Source organism: Crotalus tigris, unplaced genomic scaffold, assembly GCF_016545835.1.
Source record: "Crotalus tigris isolate CLP2741 ecotype Arizona unplaced genomic scaffold, ASM1654583v1 scf7180000017701.1507938, whole genome shotgun sequence".
Classification (NCBI taxonomy): Eukaryota; Metazoa; Chordata; class Lepidosauria; order Squamata; family Viperidae; genus Crotalus; species Crotalus tigris.
The window spans coordinates 564,645-591,865 of record NW_024096577.1 but is presented as its reverse complement, the minus strand read 5'-3'; the positions used below and the strand labels follow the sequence as shown (position 1 = coordinate 591,865).

At 42.3% G+C, this 27,221-nt stretch overlaps 1 protein-coding gene across 1 annotated transcript; it reads left to right on the top strand.

The window, feature by feature from the left end:
• Positions 1-250: 250 nt before the first annotated feature.
• Positions 251-15,414, top strand: IFI30 (IFI30 lysosomal thiol reductase). The gene is made up of 7 exons (XM_039338489.1): positions 251-476; positions 5,522-5,704; positions 5,800-5,874; positions 7,628-7,717; positions 9,347-9,499; positions 12,553-12,621; positions 15,052-15,414. Exons 1-7 carry the CDS (start codon positions 348-350, stop codon positions 15,214-15,216), a joined length of 864 nt encoding a protein of 287 aa, XP_039194423.1. The 5' UTR covers positions 251-347; the 3' UTR covers positions 15,217-15,414.
• The last annotated feature ends 11,807 nt before the right edge of the window (positions 15,415-27,221 follow it).

Genomic DNA, 27,221 nt, shown 5'->3' with positions numbered 1-27,221 from the left:
GTGAGAATGAAAAGAAACAGATACAGCTTCTATTTCACCCCTTTTGCAAATTTGCAACACGTCTGTAATCAATTGCTGGTCAGAGCTGCATTTTCCCCCTCAGGTGGCAGAAATGCAATCATGCGCCTGGATGAGGGCACCAGCAAAATTTCCCAACCTTCCCAGAGGCTTTCAAACAGTAGGAAAAGCGCACAAGTCTGGGATCTACCCAAAGGCCGGTCGAGTCACGAAGAGCAGCCGAAGAGGAAAAACAGGTTGCCCTGAGCAGGAAAGGGGCGGGCGGGGGCGGAGAGAGTTTAAAGGCCGCCAAACTGCTCTCGGCGCCCAAGATTTGGGAGCGCTTCGCCATGGGTGGTTGGCTTCTTCTGCTCATCGCCGGCAGCCTCTGGGCGGGCTGCGGGGAAGGTAGCCGCCCGTCGTGCGATTATCCGCCGCAACTTTGGTGCAGTTCCAAAGAGATCGCCCAAGCCTGCCAGGTAAGCGAGAGGGTGGCCGGACTGCATGCTTATAGCCCGTTTGCATGAAGCACGGGGCGGCTTCAACTGGGTGCTTTGCAACCTCAGGCTGCAGAAGTCTGCTTGTTTTTCTCTCTACTAGCCTCCCTTAAACGATCCCCGAAAAGTTCCAGCCCACGCATCTTAAAAGTTTCCAAGGTTGAGAAAACCCTGGGGCAGGGCTTTGTTTTTCAGCAGGCTTGGCTCTGATTTGGGGGAATGAGAGGAAGCGCATAATCCGAGGTCAACCGGCTGGCATTTGGGTGCCCAGGAATGGTCTAGAAGCCAGATCTCCCTCTTCTGAATCCCCACTTTTTACCTTTTTCACCGCGCTCTGTCTCTGCATTGTCAGAACAAGTCCATCCAAAGTCCATTCTAAAAATCCGTTCAAAGAAAGGAAGAAGGCAAGCAACTCAAACGATCAAGATGGTAGAAGGGGTTCCCCCCCCCCGCAAAAAAAGATGGGACGTTTTATTTTGAAGGGTCGTTGGTGCTCTCTGAGCTTGGTTGTTTTCTTGCAGAGGTTTCATTACCCAAAGTAGGTAACATCAGTGCACTGCTCATTTCAACTCTGAGCCACAAATATTCTTCTTTATTGTTACGGTTTATTCTCCAGCAGACAAGTAATATTGAGACCTACTAGTATGTGTGGTATAAAGGTTGATTTGTTTGAATGGTGAGGGTGCCCAAGTATTGATTATATGATCTTCTGAATGCCAGAAAAAAGAAGAGGAGGGGAGGGAAAGGGAGGGAGGGAGGAAGTGAATCTAAGCAAAGGATTTTTGACTCAGCACTTCCAAAGAACTCATGCTGACAGTGAAGAATCACCAGACCATTTACTGTGGTTTTTCCTTCATTCACGAGTTTCTTGCAGAAGTCAATCAGATGGAAGAAATTCACAACAGGAGGTCTGAAGTCCAGACCCATGAAATTCCCTGAAAGCTGATAACACCCCAGTCATAGGAGTTGGCCAAATATTTATTTTAAAATATTTCCTGTAAAGTCCGATAAGGTGAAATTTTTGACTAAGTTTTTTTTAAACCCTTGCTGGTGTTAAGTGTTGCTCATTATCCAAGGAGAAGTTCAATAATAAGCTGCAAATCATTGTTTTTTCCCTTGCTGCTCCTCCTTTAATGCCAGAGGACCTGGGTTTTTAATTTCTCCCAGTTAAGCAATGGGAAGGGCAGGGAGTAAGCAGAAATTCCTGGAACCTGTGCATGAGGAATAGGGAGTGAAAACAACAGGCTCAACCTAAAAGGCAGTATATAGTACATATTAAAAATGGTTTTACAGAACTCAGCCTAGGACTAGTTATGTAGAAGCCAGCATCCTCTCCAAGCTTTAGAGCAGAAGTGTCCAACCTTGGCAACTTTAAGACTTGTGGACTTCAACTCCCAGAATTCCCCAGCCCACCCATTTCAAAGCATCCCCTTTTGCTTACCTTACTCTAGATGTGTGGGCCCCATTGACTGGCTGTGATGAAAATTGTATTCTGATACATCTGAATTACATTCTGATGCAAAGTGCAGAAAACGGGTGAGCAATAGTCAAAGACATTTAAAAGGAAGCGAATAAAACACTGCAAAATCATAGCAATTATGTTCTGTTCTCTTCCACCCTTTTAAATTATCCTACCTTTCACCATGTTCATACACTGATACATATTTATCTATCATCTCTCTCGCTCTCTCTCTCTCTCTCTCCCACCTACCTATCTCTCTTATAATTTACTTCCATCATAAACTGTTGTTAGTGCACTTAGCAACTAACGTTGGGCTCCATATCTGCCATGCAGAACATTCTGTGCATGTGTGTGCCAGCATTGAGTCGTGGTGACCGTCTGGACTATCCCTGCAATTTTCTTGGCAAGAATTCAGAAATGATTTAATTCAAGCTTATTCACATTTTGGTATCCTTTCTCTAAATCAGGGGTGTCAAACTGCCAGCCAGTGGGCCGGTTGCATCATGCGGAGGCCGCGCCCACCCCAGCTCCAGCAATGTGAAAAAAGTCACAATACGTCGCGACATGTCACATGACGCGGCAAGTTTGAGACCCGTGCTCTAAATCCACAACCATATACTAAGCTTTCTGTCAGCTGGCATTCATTTGTGCTGCCTTTCTGTTTGAATAGGAAACAGCAATGGCCTTCCACTAATTGCCAGGCATAGATGCAGTCCTAATGTATATTAAAATAAGTTCTGTAGCTATTCCATAAGCAAACCATATTCTTATTTTAATGTTCTCCAGACGTACGGTCTGTTCCTGCAGTTTTGAATGATCTCCTTCTCAGGCCAAAAAGCGGCTCTTCAATGTACTTTTAAAAAAAGACAGATGTAAGGCAAATGATGACTTCTTGGGTTGTGCTGATACTTCCATTTGTTTTGTAAATCATGATTTAAAGTTTACGTGTACTAGGCACACGCAAATAATGGCTAAATAGACAATGGCTGAGCACAATTTGGCTAACCAAATGGTATAGGTTCTCCTGCTTGAGAAGACCTCCAAGGTCCCTTCCAGCTCTATTCTATTCTAACCACACAAGGATCTCCCCCCTACTCCAACTTTATTTTTAAATTCAAACTAACAGCATTTTTGTAACGGAACCACCTTTCAAATAAACAGTGAAAGGAATTTTATTTCAAAACTAAGCTAGGGTTCTTATCCATTCTGGGCCTAAGGAAGTGAGCAGGATTCCCTCTCCATATCCATTTATCTTCAGATAGTCCTTGGCTTAAGACCATTTGTTTAACAACCTTCAAAATAATGCCACCGGAAAAAAGTGACTTATTTACTTTTCGCATTTCTGAACCGCCCATCTCCCTCAAAGAGGACCTCTCTGGGCAGCGTACAATATAGCATCAAAATATGAAACTACATAAAAATTAAAATGTCACATTTTAGAATTAAAATTTTAAAAATTGCAAAAGCTTTTCAAGGAGGGAGGCAAGAAAATTTTCAAGGAGGCAGTTTTAACCCTGTTGAAATCAGTGGACAAAAGCAAAGGGAAACTAATGACCACTCCTTGCACTTATGACTATTGCTATGTCCTGGGGTCCCATGGTCACCATCTGCAGCCTTCCTGGGGGGGGGGGTCTTCCAGCAAGCAAAACCAATGTGGGAAATTGGATTTGCTTAACAATTTTGTGATTCATTTAATGACTGCAGCAATTTGCATAACAACTGTAACAGAAAAGATTGTTAAATCTGGTGTGATTCACTTAATAACCACGTTGCTTAGTGAGGAAAGTTCCCGTCTCATTTGTGGTCATAAGTTGAGGACTATCTGTATGTCGGCCTACTTTCCTCTGCAGTTAGAGGAAGTTGGAGTCTGTGCTTCCAATTCAAAAGCCCCCTTGCAAACAAAACCTTTGCAGCTAGATTGCTACAAAAGCCACTTTGCATAGCCTATCTTGACCCGGCCCATCTTATTAGGGAAAATTCCAGACAGAAAACTCCACCGTTGAGTAAAATGAATCAGCTCTGTTTTTGGCAAAGCCCCACACTTTCACTTCTGTTACTAGAAAAGGAAGCTGGCTGAATTCTTGGGGAGGGGTGTGAATCAAAGCATTTGAGGTTTCTTTTTCGTTTTTATTGTCAGCTTCCTTGTCAAAATCTTTCACAATTAGATCGGTGTATTGTATAACAAGTAGGCTGAGTGTGTAACAGTTCATACTGGCTGTGGAAGGAGTTTTTCCTGAAAGAAACATCGTAAGATTTAAAATGGGAAGGAATATTTTAACTCAGGGATGAATTATGGAATCCTTAGTACTCTCTGAGCTTGGTGGTTTTCTTGCAGACATTTCATTACCCAATCAGATAACATTACTCTTCTAGCACTGAAGATCTTACCTAATTGGATAATGAAACCCTTGCAAGGAAACAACCAGCTCAGAAAGCACCAAAAACTCCACAAGACAAAAAAGTCCTGAAGTCATACCTTCCCCATTGCGGCTGCAGAGGTCTTGGTGATGAATGAGGTCCGTGCTGACTAGTGACCGGCTGAAAGGGAAGAACAACAAAAGACAGGCGAAGTCTAATCTCCTGAAACAATTGGCCAACTCTATTACATCTCCAGACCCCCATCCCAACTTTAAAACCTTGCAGGTGTTGGGCCCCATTTGACTTTCAGGGAGATGGTATTTTACAGGGGGAGCACTTTCATGACAAGATCTATAGCCAAATTGCAACTCTCAGCGAAATGCTTCCCTACTTGGATTCCCTTCTCCCTTACAAACCTCTTTGCATTTTTAAAACTAGATCATGTCATGGATTCCCATGGTTACAGAGGATAAGTAGGTGGCTGTACCTGGGGAACTATCCATTTCGCCCTCTATTAACACTATATTGATGGATGCCACAGCAGGCAGTTTTTCTCTAGCATGTCAGATTTGGTGATAGTGGCAAATATCTGTAGCTCAGGTGTAGGATGAGGGTGGAGGTTCATTCTCCAAGTTTGTGGATTGGTTTCCGAACGTTTGGTTACCAGGCTAGGTAACATCTTCAGCAGAATTTAGGGGGGTGTCAGTGTTGGTATTCTGCTTCATGTGGTCAATAGGTCGTGTGATGGAGAGATCATGTCAGATAAGGGCCACATCAGGTGAGGGTCTTGTGATGGGACCCATACCTGACCCATCAGAAGACCCTTGTCTGACATGACTATTACCTGACATGACCTCCCTATCACAAGACCCTACTGACCACATGAAGTCCTTATAAGCAGAAGAATACCGACACTGACATCCCATTAAATTCCTCTGAAGATGTTACCTAACCTGGTAACGAAATGTTCTGAAACCAGCCTTCACCCTCACGACAGATTTGTCTGGATGCTGATTTTTTTTTCCTCCAACCATTTAAAGTTCTTTTGAATGAGCCAATAGAATATATACTGTACAGTATAAGCAATGAAAAAGAAGTATTTTCTTCATCCCTATCTAAGGAAGACAACTGGCTTTTTAGCTTGCTGGCATACCAGGCAGTCAAACCATGAACACCCCATCTTGATGCAAACTTTGCTTTCTTGCAGGTGGAGAAGCATTGCACCAGGTTGATCTCCAACTCCCCGAAAGCCGACCGCGTCTCTGTGAGCCTCTACTATGAATCCCTCTGTTCTGGTTGCCGCGAATTTCTGGTACTGATGCTCTTTCCCACTTGGCTGATGCTACAAGACATCATGAACGTCACTTTAGTTCCCTACGGGAATGCAGAGGTAGGAGAATATTCCTGGATCCAGCAGAATGACTGAAAGTTATGGAGATGATTCCTTGCTCAGATTTCTCATCAACTCCATTTATCCTCTTACAGGAGTCTAAAGAGGCCACAAAATGGCATTTTGACTGCCAGCATGGCGAAGAGGAATGCTTGGGGAACATGATAGAGGTTTGTGCTTGTAGGATAACTGATAAAAGTGAGAATACTGATAGTGGTGTGTGTGTGTGTGCGTGTGCGTGGAGGGGATATGGGAATGTCCTCTTGGAGCAGATCAATCTTGCCCAGGTTGCAATTTGGCTTCCTGCATTTCTACAGCAGCATGCTTTACAGCAGAAACTTGCAGTGTGAAGCTATGTGTGGTGTGTCAGGGGCCACCCTCCCGCAGTAAGGGAAGACAAGGCCCATTTGAGGAGGGGATTCCAGGGTGAAATGGAGGCCTTAATTTTCTGCCAAGCTTCAGCAGCCATTTGCATGTTAAACCTCTACCGGTAGACACCCACAAAAGGTAGGAAAGGGCCCATATTTTTTCCCCAAGACTTAACGACCAAGATTGAGCTCAAAATTTCTGCTGCTAAGCGAGACATTTGTTAAGTAAATTTTGTCCATTTTGTGGCCTTTCTTGCCGCAGTTCTTGTTAAGTGAGTAACATGGTTGTTATCTAGCTCCCCATTGACTTTGTTTGTCAGAAGGTCGCAAAAGGTGATCACCTGACCCCGAGACACAACAACCGTCATAAATATGAGTCAGTTGCCCAGTGTCTGAATTTTGAACACATAACCATGGGGATAATGCAATGGTCATAAATGTGAAAAATGGTCATAAGTCACTGGACAGCCATTTATCTGAAATGGTATAGGGTTTCCTGCCTGAGCAGGAGGTTGGACTAGATGACCTCCAAGGTCCCTTCCAACTTTATTATTATTATCTTTTATTCATTAAACATGAACCTCAGTCAACTGAACATTCAAGTTGGCTGGCGGTGATGGTTGACACGGTTTGCTACCAGTGACCTAGGTGTCAACCAGGTACCTCCTTAAAATATAAGATGTTCCGAGTAGCACTGTTTTTTGTAACATTGGTGGAGTTATTGCAGGAAGCTGCAGTTTCTTGATGTATTTTGCAAAGCTTTTGGACATAGTTCCCAGTGCCCCGATGACAGTGGGTATCACTGTTACACGTTTCATCCATAATTGCGCAGATTCAATATTATTATTATTAGCATTAGCATTAGCATTATGAGCATTAACATTAACATTAGCATTGTTAGCATTATTAGCATTAGCATTAGCATTATTACTTGTTCAGTCCCGTTGTAACTTCAAACGGTCACTAAAAGAACTGTTGTAAGTTGAGGACTACCTGTACTTTATTTGCTCTAAGTGTGTTTCTCAACCTTAGCAACTTTCAGACGTTGGAATTCAACTCCCAGAATTCCCCAGCAACTTAGTTCTAGGAGTTGAAGTTCACACATCTTAAAGTTGTCCAGGTTGAGTTAACAGCATTGGGAGAGGCAATAAACAATGGGGGGGGGAGCAAAAGAGGACGTCATGTCTCATGTCTTACCTTTTCAGAATTATTAGCTTGTTCAAATGTTGGCTCCACCTGTTAACATTAATTAAGGTTTTGACAGTAGGATTTAGAACAGCCTAAACCTGTGGCACGGGCATTCTCCTCTGGATAGTTTTTTCTCCTTTCTGCACCCTGTTCCTCCTCTCTCCTTGTGCTCCACTGCAGGGGTGCTTGAAGGTATGGTCAAAAAAGTCAAGATGGCAACCATGGTGGTGCAATGGAAGCTCCACCCCTTTTATGCCTATTGCACAGACCATCTTGTTGTAGATGAGTGTTGTAGCTGTAAGCTTGACCTTCTGTCTATACTCTTGTGGACTACCCTGCCCTAACCCTTGTGCTCTACCTTCCCCAGACTTGTATTAGCCACCTGTATCCAGAGATGGATTTTATGCTCATCTTCTGCATGGAGTCAAGTAACGATGTCATCGGCAGCTTGCCACTGGTATGCCATGGTTCTTCCTGCAATTCTGATCTGATGAGTGATGACAGGGAGACATTGGAGGGAGGGATTGTAGAAATAAAGCTGAACGCTCGGTTTTAACTTGGCCAAGGGGCTGTGCCCTGCCAGGGCATTTGTTTTATCCATAAGGATGGCCATCACCTATTTAAAAGATCTGAAGCCAGGAATGCTGGGTTCTGTAAAGAGAATAAATAATAAAATTAAATAAATAAAATAAGTAAAAGCTGAATACGACTGAGAAAGCTGAAAAAATCCCAGGAAGCAGGGTGTCCACAGTGCATATGTGAACTCCACTAGGTAGACCAGTCCAGAAAAATCAATTCTGCTGGGAGACTAACACTAATTTTACAGAGATTGTCTATCATAATATAATCTTGCAAATCTTCCACCTCTCCCTGGTGAGAGAGGTAACTGCCTGAGCCTCTTCCAAATATCATCTCATGGCTCAGGACTTTAAAATATTTCATCTCTTTTAGCCTAGGAAATACACAAGATGCCTTGCAAATTTCTGTTGAGATCATCTTCCTTACTTTCTACAGCATGGTCAAAGAGGTTTAGATGGTGGCCATGATAGTACAATTGAAGCTCCCAGATTACAAAATTAACTTCTTTGGGAGCTATATTTCATCCTAGTCCCACTGTTAAGAAAGCTTTTCCGTCCCACTCTTTGAATTCTGCTAATAATCATTTAAATTTTAATTTACATTGGTCCTTGTTTAATGATCGTACAGAATTTGGAACAGAATTTCTGTTACTAAGTGATGCAGTCCTAAAGCATGATGTCATGTGACTATGCCACTTAGCAATGGCAGTCCCAACAGTCCCTGGTTACAGTCATTAAGTGAATCACTGTGGGATGTTAAGCGAGCACCTCCCCTGATTCTGACTTCCGCTTTCCTGCTGGCTTCCCCATTAACTTTGCTTGTGGGAAGCCGTCAAGAAAGGTTGCAGATTGCAAACACATGACCATGGGACGTTGTGAGAGCTGGAACCTTGAGGACTGGTTGTAAGTATCCCTTGCTCAGCACCTTTATAAGTTCAAACGGTTGCTGAAGAAGTGATCATTAACCAAGACCTACCTGAAATATGTTAGATGCAGTCCCCAACTTTTCCTGCTCCACAGACTGGCAGAGGGGATGGTTTCACGCTTGCCACCTAATTCCGTGTATGCGCAAATGGAGCTTCACACGCTCACCTGTCGCTTGCACAGCCTGGTTCCCAACGGGCCATGGACCTTAGTGGACTGTGGACTTGGGAGTTGGAGACCCCTGCCATAAGTGACCAGCGGGTTGAAATCAAACTGTACATTGTGCAAATATACTAATAATATATAATTTATTGTTAAATTTTTATCCTACCTTTTTTTTCCAGGAACTCATAAAGCACTTCTATTCCTTTTTTTTTTTTTTTTTTTTGCTCATTTCTGTAAGCTAGATGGGTCTGAGCGAGAGCCCATCAGCTTCTATTGCAGCAGGACTTACAAAGGCAATCAAATCCATCTTCATCTTTTAGTGGTTGGGATTAGAGGCTCCACAAATCAACAGAACTTGTTTAATAAAACTGCTCATTCTGGCTTCAAAGTAATAAGGATTGCCCATTCTGTTTCTGCAGTGCCTGAAACTGTATGCTCCTAACGCCTCTCTAGCAGATATCAAGGCGTGTGTGAATGGAGACGTAGGTAACAAGCTTATGCATAGGAACGCTGAACTCACCAGGGCTCTGAAACCGCGTCATGAGTATGTGCCATGGATTCTCATCAATGGGGTAAGTGTTAATGGAGGCAGGAGATAATGTGACCCCCTCACATCTTCTTGTATTAATCTTAGAAGAGAATAACTGTAACCCAGGATTGACTTTTGGGGTCCTTGGTGCTCTCGGAGGTTGGTGCTGCAGTGGTGATGTTACCTACCTTGGTAATGAAATGTCTACAAGAAAGCTCAGAGAGCACCAAGGACCCCACTGTGTTAATCTTCTAGAAAGATTATCTCAAGCTTTGCAAAAAAAAAAAGTTGCCACTAAACCATGATGTAAAAGGAGAGAACTACATCTTCTTTCAACATTTTTTTTCTTTTTACAACTTGGTAATCCCTTGATTCGGGGAGGAGTGGGGACGATTGAATGGCGTTTGTTGGACAGGTCCTCTTCCTGACTCCTATGCGGCGTTCACAGTAGATATTTTCTCTTTGCGCTCTGAAAAATATCGCTTCCTAGGCTTGAACTCTTAACCTTCCAAATGGGAGGCAAGCATCTTTATCTCTAGGACACCCTACCCCTCATTTTCTTTGACAAATGAAACTGGGCGCAAACGTTTTGGATGGAACAGTCTCTCCAGTTGTGGTGGCAGTTGATCAAAAGTCACTATGCAAAATTCCAGTACTTAAATTCCTTTCCGTAATAGATTGTCTATAGTAGGAAAAATGATAATGGAAATGATGGAGGGGACCACAAAGATAACAGTTGAGAGATTACAGGTTGTCCTTGTCTTGCAATCGTAATATAGGAGTTTGATTTTCTTTATTAAGATTCCGATGCAACAATGTCTGGGGTCCAGCCAAGGCAAACTAAGAGCCCTGAGCACAGGTCAGGGAAAATTATATAGAAACAGAAAGAAAAGGTGCAAATCAATAGTGCATTTTTAATTACATAGTACAGATAGTCCTCAGCTTATGACTACAATTGAGACCGGAACGTTCATCGTTAAAATAATGTGATTGTTAAGTAGTCAAACGATTGTACAACCTTTTTTGCCCTGGTCGTTAAGCGAATCACCTGCTCATTAAACAAATTTAGCTTTTCCCATAGACTTAGCTTTTTGTAAGCCCCTGGGAAAAATCACAAATGGTGATCACGTGATCTCATGATGCCGCAACTGTCATATACGCATGCTGGTTGCCAACTATCCTGCTCATGATCATGTGACCGTGAGGACAGTGTAACAGTTGGGCCAGGACTTGTTCTAAAGCCATTTTTTTCAGTACTGTTGTATCTTTGAACGGTTGCTAAGTGAATGGTTATAAGATGAGGACTGTCTATTTAGCAATAACACTTAGACGAATATATATCGCTCCATAGTTCTTTACAGACCTCTCTGAGCAATTTACAGAATCAGCACATTGCCCCCAACAATCAGAGTCCTTATTTTACCGAACTCAGAAGGATGGAAGGCTGAGTCAACCTTGAACTCGTCAGGATCGAACTCCTGGCAGTGAGCAGAGTCACCAGGACTCCTTTTAGACCAGGGGTAGGCAACCTTGGCTCTTTTATGGACTCGTGGACTTCAACTTCCAGAATTCCTGAGCCAGCCCTGCTGAGCCCGCCAAAAGTCCCATTCTGCAAACGGTGCTGCACCAGTTGAGTAGTCCTCGACTTACGACCAGTTGAGTAGTCCTCGACTTACGACCGGTTGGGGGGTCGCGGCATTAAAAAAGTTGAGAACCACTGGTTTAGAGGGCCCTGATTCACGCTCTGTCTCTTAATAGATTTTCTCTTCTTTTTACTTGTTTGCTTCAGTGTCAGCTGCGTTGAATTGTAACATCAGGAAGCATTCTGCGTTCCTTGCTTGTTATTTGGTTTACACGGGTGAAAATGCTACATTGATATAAAAACAGAAAGGATTACTTCCTTTTTTTTTTTCTTTACTGGGCTAAGAGACTAATGTTCTAAGTTCTAAACCCCCCACTCAAGTTCAAAGTGTCTTGAAATTGAAATAGGTTGATGTGACCATATTGGATCCGTGTTGATGCTACTTTGATCATTTCCAAATTGCCATGAGATTGAAAATACCCCTTATGCTCAAAATTGGACTCCTTTGAACTTGGAATGTGCTATGAATGACTGTTTTGAGCATTTGAACTCAATTCTTAAACATTTTGCACAGTGCTCATACAGGTAGTCCTCGATTTACGACAGTTCATTTTGTGACCGTTGAAAGTTACAGTGGCACTGAAAAAAGTGACCTATGAATGCTTTTCACACTTGCAACCATTGCCACATTCCCAGGGTCCTGTCGTGGGGATCAAAATTTGGACACTTGGCAACTGGTTCATATTTATGATGGTTGCCATGTCCTGGAGTCATGTGATCAACTTTTACAATCTTGTGACAAGCAAAGTCAACGGGGAAGTCAAACTCACTTAACAACTGTATTACTAGCTTAACAGCCCCAGCGATTCATATAACAACTGTGTCATGGTTTCAATCATTGTAACCCTTGAGATGGAACTCCAGACTTGGCTTAATGTCCTGGTTCCGATAGATGAGACCAGTAAAAGCAGAACTCCAAGGCAAGAGGTTTCCTTAAAGAACATATTTATTGGCGACAAAATATCAACACAGTCAAAAGTGAAACCAAGTCTGGAGTTCCCTCCCAAACATTACAATGTTACAAAGTTGAACTTCCCACTCCAGCACTATGTCATTATCCACATTCCTCAATAGAACACTTTAGGGGACTTTCTAACAGAAGGCTTAGCCTGCTAAGTCAGGCAGCAATGACCTTGGTTCCCACACGACAATTTATTCTTTAGTCTAACCTTAAAACCACTCATCCCCCATCCCAGTACTGTGGCAACCAAAAACGAAGCAAAAATGGCTTCAGCCAGGATCGTTGCAGTGGCAAGAAAGGTTGTAAAATGAGGCAAAACTTACTTAACAAATGTTTCACTTAGCAGCATACATTTTGGGCTCAATTGTGGTTGTAAGTCAAAGACACTACCTGTATTTAAGTCTCTCGATGAAATCTATTTGCAGAGTAACCAGACTCACTGGTCTACTGCCATGGTGAAAATGTCTCCCTCCACTTTGTTTATTTTTCTCAGGTCCACACTGAAAAACTTCAAACTCAAGCACAAGACTCTCTCTTCAATTTGGTGTGCAGCTTGTATAAGGCAAGTATCTCTTTCTTCTGAGAACTATTCCTGCTTGTTTCTCCATTCACCTTGAGTGGATAAAAAGAGGGCTGGGGAGATGTTAATCTAGGAGTTATTCTGGTTTTGCTTATATCACACTTAGTTGCTATTAGCATCGTATTATTACTTAATAAATAAAAAAATGAATGCATTTATTTATCTAAATTTATTGACTGCCCAACTCCAGTAGGCGCTGGGTGGCGAACAAAATTAGGGAAAATATAAAACAATCAAAAACATTAAATAGAGAGCCCATAGTAAAATTCAGCCATTTGTCTGAAATGATATAGGCCAGACATGTCAAACACAAGGCCAGGGGCTGGATGCTGCCCATGAAGTGGTTTCATTTGGCCCACAAAGCCATCGTGGAAACAGTGAGGGAACGGCCCCCGCTGCCTTGGCCCTGGCCCAGGCCGGGAGGGAGCCAATGTACAATTTTGTGGTGGCCATCTATGCCGAAACGAATTCAGTCTTAGCTCCACAAGGCTGTCTGGAAACAGTGAGGAACCAGCCCCAGCCGCGTTGGCCCCGCCCCCTGGGTGCATGCTGGGGAGGTGTCACCCTTTGTGAGGAATGAAGAAATGGACCATCGCTTGGAAGTGGCCAGCAAATGGCCCTCGCCTACTTCACCCATCTGGCTTGATGGTCTGCGGCGGAGGGGTTTCAGCAGGCAGTGAGGCTCCTCCAGTGGACCATGCCTTGGCACTTCCCCCAGTCCCACTCCTTTCTGTCAGAGACCCTCAGATCTGTCCCACTCCTGCCCAGGCCCCCACAGGCACCCTTGAGTTGAACAATGTAGAACTGGCCATGCCCACCCAAAAGGCCACACCCACTCCATCCACACCCACCCAGTAGGCCACACCCACCCTGGACCCCCCGCCCCGCCCGAGGGCAACCACAATGCTGATGCGGCCCTCAATGAAATTGAGTTTGACACCCCTGATATAGGCTCTCCTGCTTGAGCAGAAGGTTGGATTAGATCAGCGTTCTCCAACCTTTCCAGCTTTGCTGGGGGAGGGGGGAGGGAGAGGGAATGGTTAAGTATGAGCAGTGGGCAAACGTGCGCAGCTCTATTTGTGCGAGAGGTGGTCACATGCACCCGTCTCTCACACAAATGGAGCTGTGCCTGCGCACTCACCCACTGTTCGCGCAAGTGGAGCTGCGAGTGTTCACGTTCTCACCTGCCACTTCTGTGGTCCAATTCCAAACAGGCCAAGACCTGGTAGTGGGCTGCAGCCAGGGGATCCCTGGACTCTGCTATTCCATTCTATTCTAAAATAATCTAATAGAAAGCAAAAACCACAAAACAAAACAGGTGCCATTGGACAAATACTAAATGTATGAAACCTATTTTATTCTTTTGTCTGTTTCTTCTTTACCAGAAGAAGAAACGCCACAATTCCAAATGATAAAGACTCCAGCCAACCCTTGGTGTATTTTATGCCATATGGTCGAAAGTCACTCTTCTTCTGGGTGATATAGAAATCTAAAGATCTACTAGATTTAAACCCAGAATGCATGTGCCTATTTATTTAATACTAGTATTAAATAGACAATTTCATTCAGGGTTTAGATCTAACGCTAACTTTGGAGAAAGGGTTTTCTAATTTGCTAAAATGAAATTCTAAGAAGTATTTCAATAGGCAGGGTTTTGCCCCTTGCTTCTGTTTACTGTCTTCTTAAGTCTTTTGGAGGAAAAAAAAAATGAATACACCGTGCAATGAGAAGAAAATGGGAAAATCCCCCCAATCTTGTAGGCTAGATTTCCATAACAGGTTAAATTAGCTTAAAGTGAAGTTGGGCAGCTGGTGGTTGAGCCTTTTGGGAAACTTAAACAGCTTTCTGAGCATGCTGCGGTAAAAGCCACGCTTTGAGTTATGTATTTCTGCACAGATTGTTAAATGAATATTGCAATTTTGTGAACACGGATTTAAGGTATACAGCTTCTATTTTTTAATCCTACTTGCCTCGTAAGATAATTGTTTTGGGAATAAAATTAGACTAGATAATGGTATGTTTGTGTATGTATCTATGTATATGTATATATCTTTGAGCTCATGAATCAAAAATAAGTCTTTTATAATGGAAAATGGGGTAGCAAATGGAGCAGCAGGAAATATTTTTAAAAACTTGTTGCTACTCTTTGACCTGCTGAGGCCTTGAGCTGAAGGACTGCAACCTCCCTCTTGCGACATCTAACTTCTTTGTGCTTCCTGCAGTTAAATTAGAGCAGAAATTAGTCCAGAGTAGTAAATCAGGGGACATAAAAATCTTAGTTAAAAAAAAGAACATGCACATACATAGAGCCAATAACTAAGAGCTGTAATAACTAAGAGTCAGTATTATTTGGTTGAGATAATCCTTCTTTCTCCTTATAACTCTGATTTTTGCCTACTTTTGTGTTTGCAGGGAGATTTGCCAGCTGCCTGCAAAAGGCCAGAGGAACGTTCTTATCTTCCTTTTTCCCCAAATCACACTTTCCTGAGGAACTTCGCACCCAACTTGTCCGATCTTCTAGGGAGAGAGAAGACAGTTCATCAGTCTGCCCGAACAAAAGCAAAGGAAACCTTTTAGGATTTTAATCCTACATGTCACATTATCTGTTGAATTTTCCTGCTACAAGGTGGAGCTTAGGTCTGGAATGTGGTGAAGTCAAGGAACAATTTGCCTCTTTCAAAGAGGCAGAAGCAAAATCAGGGCCAGATGTTTTGGGAAGAAGAGTGGTATCTTGATTTTCTTAGTGCTACAAGAATAAACATTTGGAAAAGTAACTTCTGTCATTCTCTAGCAGGAATCACATATTTTAAGTTACTGGTTTTAACCTCATTCCTACTTCCTACTGATTGTACCCCCGAAATGGAAATGTTGTCTTTAGAGAGAGAGCAAAAAAAGCCTTCAGAAAGACAAAGTTGGTCTGTTCTTGCCAACATCCAATCCCGTTGGTGATCTGAGATATGGGAAGCTGCGTCCTAATTTGGGAAGGTGAGAGCAGCGTCTTCCTAAGGACCAACCTTGGCATCAGCTCTGTTAATATTCCCAAAGAGTCTGTTGGCTGAATAAAGGGGCATCAAGGCAGCCAACGTAATGTGGTTTTCCTTCCGCAAGGGAGCACAAAAACATAATTTGATAGCTGGTCTCTATTCCTGTCTTTGTAATGCGGCTGGTGAGTGGTGCTCTCACGATAGAGCAGTGAGGGCAAACCTTTTAGAGACCAAGTGCCCAAACTGCAACCCAAAACCCATTTATGCATCGTCGGGTGCTGGGTGGGTGTCGCCAGTTGACTGGGTGTGGCACATTGGGTAGTCGTGGCTACGGTGGTAACGGCAGACTGACTGGGACCAAAAAGTTCAATCAATCAATTCCAACTTTGCAAGATCTTTTTTTTTCCCCCGAAGAAGTTGAAATTGACTGATTGAACCTTTTTTTTTTTTTTTGCACATGGCGGCAGAGGCCTAAAACGAAAAGGTTTTATAAAACCCAGCTGAAGGCCTAGGACTGGGGCAACGGTGCGCGTGCCCACAGAGAGGCCTCTGAGTGCCGCCTCTGGCATCCGTGCCATAGGTTCGCCACCACTGATAGAGCGAGTTAAGGGGCAGAGGTTGAGTGATCTCCTGGTCGTGGGAAAAACATCCTTCAGATGCTCTCTCTGAAGCAGGTTAGGGATGGGGGAGGAGGTGAGTTTCAACAAAAGGCTGGAATGACAGGTATAGCCATCTGTTGAAACCTGATCTGCAAAGTGGGTGGAAAGTTTCCTGCTTTGCTTAGAAGCTCCCATTCCTTCTGTGGATAAACTTCGGACGATCCCTCTTGTTTGGTCTCTTATTCCAGTGCTGTCTTTTGCTTGCCTTTTTCAATGGTTCTCATCTTCTCTCTTGCTTTGATACAGGCAATTGCAATGCATGGGCTATTCTTTTAATATGGCTTTAATATGCCCTAAAACATAACGACAACAATTAAGCCCAAAATGTATACGAGACATTTGCTAAGTGAATTTTGCCCCATTTTATGATTTTTAGGACCTGCCACGATTGCTAAGTGAATCACTACACTTGTTAAGTTAGTAACATAGTTGTTAAGTGAATCTGGAATCAATGGTCTCCCCATTGACTTGGCTTGTCAGAATGTTGCAAAAGCTGATTACTGGATCCCAGGATACTGCAACCGTCATAATTATAAACCAGTAGCCAAGAATCCAAATTTTGATCACATGACTGGGGGGATGCTACAGTGGTCCCAAATGTGAAAATGGCCATAAGTAATTTTTGTCAGTGCCATTGTAACTTTGGATGGTCACTAAATGAACTGTTGTAAGTTAAGGAGTACCTGTGCTGTATTAATTGTTAAAATAATTCCAGACTAAAACTTCCAGCCAAAGAGGCAGCCTTGTTTTTATATCTATGTAATGAATAATGATGTTGTATTGTTCTCTCACATTCCCCTGCCTTACTGTCTCACGCTAATGTGTATGCTACCACTCTTGGATTCAGTTGTCTTTTTCACTTGATTGTCTTTCACACTTGTCAGTCACTCATATTCACTGATCTGTCTCTTGTAATAATAATAATAACATCATCATCATCATCATCATTGAGTTGGAAGGAGAACCTATACTATTTCAGACAAATGGTTATCTAGTCTCTTCTTAAAAACTTCCAGTGTTGAAGCATTCACAACTTCTTGAGGCAGATTATTCCACTGATTAATTGTTCTAACTGTCAGGAAATTTCTCCTTAGTTCTAGGTTGCTTCTCTCTTTGGTTAGTTTTCCTCCGTTGCTTCTTGTCCTGCCTTCAGGTGCTTTGGAGAGTAGCTTGACTCCCTCTTCTTTGTGGCAACCCCTGAGATATTGGAACACTGTTATCATGTCCCTCCTCGTCGTCCTCTTCATTAAACTAGACATACCAAATTCCAGCAACTGTTCTTTATATGTTTTAGCCTCCAGTCACCTAATCATCTTGGTTGCTCTTCTCTGTACTCTTTCTAGAGTCTCAACATCTTTTTTACATCGTGGTGACCAAAACTGGATGCAGTATTCCAAGTGGGCCCTTCCAAGGCATTGTAAAGTGGTATTAATACTTCACGTGATCTTGATTCTATCCCTCTGTTAAAGCAGCATGTTTTGCATGAAATCCGTAGAGTTCTATAAATAAAGCCACCACATGTGTTTTGCTGCACAGTCAAATTCCTGATGCCTAATCAAGCATAGTGCCCAAACCAGAATGCCCATTGAAGGAAATCAACAAGTGGAGGGGTTGTGTTGCACCTTCAGCTTATATTATAGACTTATACACTGCTTCATAGTACTTTACAGCCCTCTAAGCAGTTTACGGAGTCAGCCCCCAACAATCTGGGTCCACATTTTATCCAGCTCTGAAGGATGGAAGGCTGAGTCAACTTTGAGCTGATCAGACTGCTGAACTGCTGACAGTCGGCAGTCAGAATTAGCCTGCAGTACTGCATTCTAACCATTGTGCCACCATGGCTCTTTCAGAAGCATCTACAGGGGATGGCAATCAAAAAACAATGTCACACGTCTAGCCCTTTTTAGAGTTACACTTTCACATTGCACACACACCCTGAAGGGGCAGACCTTGCGTGCAGTGCTACAACGCTGCTGCTTTTGTTACATTGCATCTACATCCTGCAGATGCCCCTGGGTGGCTTAAGGAATGCGTAGTGATTCATTCGTTCTCTAAGGCCTACGCATTAAATCATAACGTTTACTTATATGTAATTTAATGCCATCACCTCCTATGATTCTAGGCAGCTCACTATAAAACTGGAAACAGCATCACATATTAAAACATTGCAACACATTCAATAAATTAAAAAAGACCATGTGGTCTCCCAAATAAATAAAATAATGCTCCCTGGCATAAGTGGCTTGTATAAATATGCTGTTGACTGTTTTCTGAAAAGATAAAGAGGGGAAGGGTCACTGGTTGGGGCACCAGACTTTTCCAAAGCAAAGATAATTCCTCTATGATCCATAAAATAATGCAGAGATAGTTGGTGTTTGGGTAACAAAGCTGTGATTGACATTTGGAGGGGGAGGGATGTGGGCTACTAGTGGGTGTGCCAATCAGTTCAAGTAGGAGGGACATGTCATGTCATGGAGTTGGGGCTGGGAACCAACCTTCCTTCCTTCCTTCCTTCCTGAATGGCTTTCAAACTGCCAAATCTAAAGCATTTCCTGGTAGCTTCCACATACTGTATGTTCTGTTTTTTCTCTATGTGCTATAGAGATTCCTGGACACCAAAAAGTTAGACAGGGTTTGGGAAAAAGAAACACGGGAGAATAAAAGGGGGGGGCAATGGGTACCTTGCCCCTTTTCTACTTGCATTGCACCTAAGCAAACTGCAGAGCTTTGATTGTGCAGTTATGACTTCTGTCTTGACTTTTTTGACCCCCACAAAGATGTCCCTGCTAGGTCTTCACTGTAAAATCTTGTGAGAGAAAATGGAGCATGTTACAAGCCTTTTGACTGCTGTTTAGCTTCTGGAAGCATATTTCTGGCCTGATTGATAAGGAGACTTGTAAGGTGCCAGAGATGTTTAATAATAATAATAATAATAATAAAACATTTCTACCAATCCATCAATGGAGAAACTGCAAGGAATCAGTCAGTACCTGACAAGGAAGAAACAGTGCAGTTCTGGAAGCAGATATGGGATAACCCAAAGAAATACAACAAGGATGCGGCTTGGTTAAAAGAGGTGGATGCAAATAAAACAGAAGTTGAAATGAAAGAACTATTAATAACAACAAAAATGGTAGAAAAAAGAGCAAAGAAAATCAAAAATTGGTCAGCACCAGGTGAAGATGAACTGCATGGGTTTTGGTTGAAACATCTAACTGTTATACACCCAATCATTGCCAAACAGTTCAACAATATACTACAAGGAGGAGAAATTGAAAAGTGGCTAACAACTGGGAAAACCTACCTAATAATGAAAAATCCAGCAAAAGGGGCAACACCAGGTAACTACAGGCCAATTACCTGCTTACCACCAACTTTCAAATTACTAACTGGTGTGGTAGCTGATGCAGTACAACAGCATCTAGTTGAAAACAATCTCTTTCCACCTGAGCAGAAAGGAAACCGCCCCAATAGCAGAGGAACAAAAGATCAACTCCTAATAGACAAAATGATCTTGGAAAACTGCAAGAGAAGGAAGACCAACCTGAATGTGGCATGGATTGACTACAAAAAGGCATTTGACTCTCTGCCACATGATTGGATAATAAATTGCCTAGAAATAACAGGAGTCAGTAGAAACATCAGAAAATTTGTGCAAAGATCGATGGCACAATGGAATACACAGTTGCAGATCAATGGTGAGAGGCTGGGAGAGGTTAATATCAAGAGAGGAATATTTCAAGGAGATTCATTATCACCATTACTATTTGTTATTGCACTGTTTCCTCTGTCAACAATACTGAATAACTCAGGACATGGCTATCAAACATCAAAACATCTGCCAGACTATCCCACCTCCTTTATATGGATGATCTGAAGCTGTATGGAAAAACATCATCTGAAAGAGAATCGCTGCTCAACACTGTCCGTATATATAGCCAAGATATTGTAATGGAGTTTGGCTTGGACAAATGTGCCACACTTACTATCAAACAAGGAAAAATAATGAAAACTGAAGGACTCAAGATGCCCCACGAAAATAACATTAAGAGTTTGGATGAGGAAGAGTACTACAAATACTTGGGTATCCTTCAAGCTGACAACATCAAGCACACTGAAGTCAAGAAAAAGATTAGAGGTGAATACATCAAGAGAGTGAAGAAGATCTTAAAGTCCAAACTCAATGTAGGAAATACCATAAAGGCAATCAACACCTGGGCAATCCCAGTCATTAGGTACACAGCTGGAATAGTGGACTGGACTCAAGCAGAACTAAAAGCAATGGATAGGCAGACCAGAAAATAATGACAATGAATCATGCCCTTCATCCACACAGTGACATTGATAGACTTTATCTACCAAGGCAAATAGGTGGGCGTGGAATGCTACAAGTACATCAGATTGTTGAAGAAGAAAAAGTGGCTTTGGAAGAATATCTGAAGAACAATGATGAAGATGCACTGAAATTAGTATATCAAGAAGGCTTACTAACTACTGAAGAGACCAAACTGGCCTACAAGAAAGACCAAATGAAGAACAGAATAGAGGCATGGGAAGACAAAGCACTACATGGCCAATACATTAAAAAAATAGCTGGGAAAGCAGATAATAATAAAACCTGGCAATGGCTAAGAGCAGGAAAATTGAAGAAGAGACCGAGGGACTAATTCTGGCTGCACAAGACCAAGCTTTAAGGACAAATGCATACAAAGTCAAAATTGAGAAGACAGCAACAGACAGTAAGTGCCGCCTATGCAAAGAAGCTGAAGAAACAGTGGACCACTTGGTAGGCTGTTGCAAGAAGATTGCACAGACTGATTACAAGCAGCGGCATGACAAAGTAGCAACAATGGTGCATTGGACGATCTGCAAAAAATATCATTTGCCTGTAAGCAAAAACTGGTGGGATCATAAAATAGAGAAAGTCATAGAAAATGATAAAATTAAACTGCTCTAGGACTTCAGAATTCAAACAGACAAGCACCTGCAACATAACACCCCAGACTTAACAATTGTCGATAAGAAAGACAAAAAAGTCTGGATAGTGGACGTGGCAGTGCCTGGAGACAGCAGAATAGAAGAGAAAGAACTGTAGAAGATAACAAAATACAAAGACCTACAAATAGAAATAGAAAGACTTTGGCAAAAGCAAGCAAGGGTAGTACCAATAGTCATAGGCTCCTTGGGTGCAATCCCAAAACAACTGGAGCACCACTTGAACACCATTGGCATTGACAAATTCGCTATTAGTCAATTGCAAAAGGCGGCCTTATTAGTAACTGCTTCCATCCTGCGACGATACCTGTAATACCATCAAACATCCACATCTGCCTATCCCAGGTCCTGGGTAAGGACTCGATAGGTAGACAAAATGCCAAATCCAGTCTGAACATCTGGCTGACTGTGCGATGATCAACAACAACAACAACAACAACAACAACAACAACAACAATAATAATAATAATATAAAGTTGGAAGGGACCTTGGAGGTCATCTAGTCCAACCCCCTGCTCAGGCAGGAAACCCTATATCATTTCAGGCAAATGGCTGTCCAATCTCTTCTTAAAAACTTCCAGTGTTGGAGCATTCACCGCTTCTGGAGGCAGATTGTTCCACTGGTTAATTGTTCTCACTGTCAGGAAGTTTCTCCTTAGTTCTAGGTTGCTTCTCTCCTTGATTAGTTTCTGTCCGTTGCTTCTTGTCCTGCCTTCAGGCGCTTTGGAAAATAGCTTGACTCCCTCTTCTTTGTGGCAGCCCCTGAGATATTGGAACACTGCTATCATGTCCCCCCTCGTCCTTCTCTTCGTTAAATTAGACATACCCAATTCCAGCAGCCGTCCCTTCTATGCTTTAGCCTCCAGTCCCCTAATCATCTTTGTTGCTCTTCTCTGTACTGGTGGAATGCTTTAATGTACCAAGGCCATTATTCTGTATCCTTACAGGTAGTCCTCATCTTACATCCATAACTGAGGCCAAAATTTCTGTTGCTAAGTGAGAACATTTGTTAAGCGAGTCTTGCCTCGTTTTACGACCTTTCTTGCCACAGTTGTTAAGTGAATGACTGCAGGTGTTAGTCACATGGTTGTTAAGTGAATCTGGCTTCCCCATTGGTGTTGCTTGTTGGAAGGTCACAAAAGGTGATCACATGACCCTGGGACACTGCCAGAGTCATAAATATGAGTCACTTGCCAATTGTTTGAATTTGATCACATGACCATAGGGATGCTGCAATGGATGTAAGTGTGAAAAACGGTCATAAGTCCCTTTTTTCAGTGCTGTTGCAACTTTGAACAGTCAGTATAAATGACTATCTGAGCACTATATGTATGAATCCTATGAATGGAACAAGGACTTTCATCTGGATTTTACTTTCTGAAATCAGGGACATTAACAAGAGTCCTGCCCAGGATCCTCTTTCTAAGACAAATGACAGGAAAAAATGCTAAAAGGGCACTGTTTTCTTTTTTTATTGCTTCAAAATAACAGAAGGGGAATGTACCAGACCGTACATCATGATCAATATGAAGCAAGGGCTAAACTTTGGAAAGAGATTTGTTAAGCCAGTTTCATTTTTAAACAATTTAAGACTGCAGTGCCACTGCTTCTAGATTTTGTGCTTGTGACAGAAAAAAAAAATTAAACTCTGACTTTGGAATTTGCTGACTACATATGTTTATTGTTACAGAAATGGCTAGTATATACTAAGAAAGCAAAAATAAAAAGTTGAGGCTGTGATATTATTACCTTTATTCGACTGTGCTGAAAAGAATTGGAAGTGAATCCCTTCCCCCCCCCTGCTTTTCCCTTTACCTCGCACAATTCTCTTCCCCTTTTCTCCCTTCCCCACCTTCCCACAATCTTTATTTGCACTTGTATTTTATATTTTGATAAGCTTAATAAAATTACATGTGTAAAAAAACCCTTTTCTTTCCATTTGCCTTATGCAGTTTCTTTGTGCTGCCAGAAAGCGGCGGTCGTGGAATGCTTTTGACAAATGAATCTGGCTTTCTGAAGCATTGAGAATTCCTGCAGGAGGAAAGGCAAAGGAGCCGTAGAGACTCTGGAAAGAGTGCAGAGAAGAACAACAAAGATGATTGGGGGATTGGAGGCTAAAACATAGGAAGAAGGGTTGCAGGAACTGGGTATGTCTAGTCCAGTGAAAAGAAGGTCTAGGGAAGACATGATAGCAGTGTTCCAATTCTCAGGGGTTGTCACAAAGAAGAAGGGGTCCATCTATTCTCCAAAGCACCCGAAGACAGGACAAGAAGCAATGGATGGAAACTAATAAAGAAGAGAAGCAACCTAGAAATAATGAGAAAATTCATAAGAGAACAATGAATCAGTGGAACGGCTTGCTTTCAGAAGTTGTGGATGCTCCATCACTGGAGGTTTTTAAGAAGAGATTGGACAGCCATTTGTCTGAAATGGTATTGAGCCAGGGGTTGGGCTTGAAGATCTCCAAGGTCCCTTCCATTATTCTATTAAATTTACTCCCTATCTCACTCACATTTTACAAAATGCAGAAAATCATTCCATTCCAAGGGGTTTTGAGGGCAGGTGTATGTGCCCTTTTCTTCTTTTTAATAAAACAATTAAACATTTAGATAAAAACTAACCCAACCTAATAACAATAATGAGGGGAAAAGAAAGAAAAATGAATCAACGAAAAAAAGAACAAAAAGCGCGAAAGAAAAAAAGGTAAGAAAAAAAGAGAAAAAAGTATAAAGAAGTGGCTTCCGATATTCTTCACAGCAGTTATAAGTACAAATATATTGTAATCTCTTTCTCTAAAGTTACATTTTATTGCTCTTCTTTGTATAAACTATCCTGTCTAATCATCAAAACCGTAAGTCACAAATTCTTTTTTCATTTACCTGCAGAATGTCCGTAAGAGTCTTCCAGGCAGCAAAAAGATATAGATAATATCTTTTCTCTACCCAAAGAAATTAGCTTATCCATTTCACCAAAATTTGTCAACTTCACCAAGTATTCCCCCACTATGGATCTTCCATCTCTGTGCAAGTGGGTAGGTGTAATAATAATAATAGTAGTAGTAGTAGTAGTAATAATAATAACAACAATAATAACAATAATAATAGAAATAGAAAGACTATGGCAAAAGCAAGCAAGGGTAGTACCAATAGTAATAGGTGCCTTGGGTGCAATCCCAAAACAACTGGAGCACCACTTGAACACCATTGGCATTGACAAATTCGCTATTAGTCAATTGCAAAAGGCAGCCTTACTAGGAACTGCTTCCATCCTGCGACGATATCTGTAATAACATCAAACATCCACATCTGCCTATCCCAGGTCCTGGGTAAGGACTCAATAGGTAGACAAAATGCCAAATCTAGTCTGAACATCTGGCTGATGATCCATAATAATGATAATGATGATGATGATGATGATGGTGATAATAATAATAATAATAATAATAATAATAATAATAATAATAATAATAATGTTTACATAGGAACATCAAAGTACTTTTAATGAATTTTAAAGAGTACAAATAACAGAAAAACAAAATTTGGAGGCAACAAAGTCTTTGGAAGCCAGATTTGAAACCATCAATACGATTACTATTAAAGCACAGGTAGTCCTCAACTTAAGAGTGGATTTAAGATTGGAATTCAATTACAATTGAAAATCATGATGGTCATTCAGTGGGTCACCATGTGAGCATGCCCAATTTTACAAGCTTAATAACAACAACAACAATAATAATAATAATAATAATAATAATAAAGTTGGAAGGGACCTTGGAGGTCATCTAGTCCAAACTCCTGCTCAGGCAGGAAAACCTACACCAGTGATGGCGAACCTTTTAGAAACCGAGTGCCCAAAAACTGGCCATGGCCCCAGTCCACCCTCCTGCCCTGCTCCTGCTCTGCCCCCCATCCCCTGCCCCCCTGCCCACAGGACCACTCACTGCCTCCATGGCCCGCCGCAGATCGCCCAGGCAGCCCAGCAGCGCTATGGCGGCCACACCCTCTGCCCGCGCCCTGCAGCATCAACTGCATGATGTGGTGTGAGGGCAGAGTCTTGTCAACGCTGCCTGGCTGCCATGTCCTTGGCTGCGCTGCTCCGTGTCGGCCACGCTCGAGGGCAAATCTCCTTCAGGGGGGCTGCTGGAGAGCAGGGGGTCATGGGGGGAGGCAAGGCTGGGACAATGGCACGTGTGCCCACAGAGAGGACTTCGAGTGCCTCCTCTGGCACCCGTGCCATAGGTTCGCCACCACTGCCCTACACCATTTCGGATAAATGGCTGTCCAGTCTCTACTTAAGAACTTCCAGTGTTGGAGCATTCACTGCTTTTGGAGGCAGGTTGTTCCATTGGTTAATTGTTCTAACTGTCAGGAAATTTCTCCTTAGTTCTAGGTTGCTTCCCTCCTTGATTAGTTTCCATTCGTTGCTTCTTGTCTTGCCTTCAAGCGCTTTGGAGAATAGCTTGACTTCCTCGTCTTTGTGGCAACCCCTGAGATTTTGGAACACTGCTATAATGTCCCCCCTTGTCCTTCTCTTTATTAGAGTAGACATACCAAATTCCAGCAACCTATCTTTATATGTTTTAGCCTCCAGTCGTCTAATCATCTTTGTTGCTCTTCTCTATACTCTTTCTAGACTAGAGTCTCAACATCTTTTTTACTTCGTGGTGATCAAAACTGGATGCAGTATTCCAAGTGTGGCCTTACCAAGGCCTTGTAAAGTGGTATTAATACTTCACGTGATCTTGATTCTATCCCTCTGTTAATGCAGCCTAGCACTGTGTTGGCTTTTTCGGCAGCTGCAGCACACTGCTGGCTCATATTCAAATGGTTGTCCACTAGGACTCTGAGATCCATCTCACAGTTGCTACCAGTGTGCATACCATGAGGTCTTATTTTATTGTGCATTATGACAATTTACTTTTACAGTATTATGAAACTGCCTTAAATAACAAGAAGTCATATGAATGAAATCAGTCCCAAAGCCAACCTTCTAGTTTGAAGGATCTAATCATAAACTATCCCAGTCCTAAATAGATTCCTATGAAAAACTAAAATGGCTAGTCATACTCACCAAAATGCAACCTAGAAGCAGGGTGTCTGCAGAAGGTGGACAACATCAAAAAAGTCAAGATCATATAATTATAGAACTGAAAGGGAACTTGGAGGTCTTCTAGTCCAACCCCTGTCTAGGGCAGGAATCCTCAGATCTTCCCAAATGAATGCCCATCCAACTTCTGCTTGAAAACTTCCAGGGATCTGGCATCCATGACTTCAGGAGGCAGGCTGTTTCACTATCTAATAATATTCACAGTAAGGAAATTCCCTTTTATGTTGAGTTTGGATTCCTCTCTATAAATTTTCCATCCATTATTTTTTTATCTTACCCTTGGGAGGTCTGGAGAATAAATTGTTCTCCCCTGGGGTAGTCCTTCATATTTTGGAAGGTCATCTCATGTCTCTCCTTAGACTTTTTCCCTTTAGGCTAAACGCCAAGTTCTTTCAACTGCCCTTCATAGGATTTATCTTCCAAGCCCCTCATCATCTTGGTTGCTCTGCTCTGCCCTCTTTCTAGTTCCTCAGCATCCTACTTTTATTGTGGCAGCCAGAGCTGGACATAGAACTTTAGGTGTGGTCTGACCAGTGAAATAGAGAGCAGTACTATCACTTTCTGTGACCTTGACATTATATCCCTGTGGATGCAGCCCACGTTTTTTTTTTGGACAGCTTCCAAAATGACATCACATTACACAATTAAAGTCCTGCCTCTTTCATCAACGGGAAATCTGAAAAAAAAAGTTGAGCTGCTTTAATAAATGTCAGAGAATTGCCAAACTGATGTGAACTACGGCACTTGTGTCCTGGTTCTCCTGAACTTCTCAACAGTCTACAATATGTTCAATCATCATCTTTGTTCCGGAATGGAGGTGGGAACCAGGTACCACCAA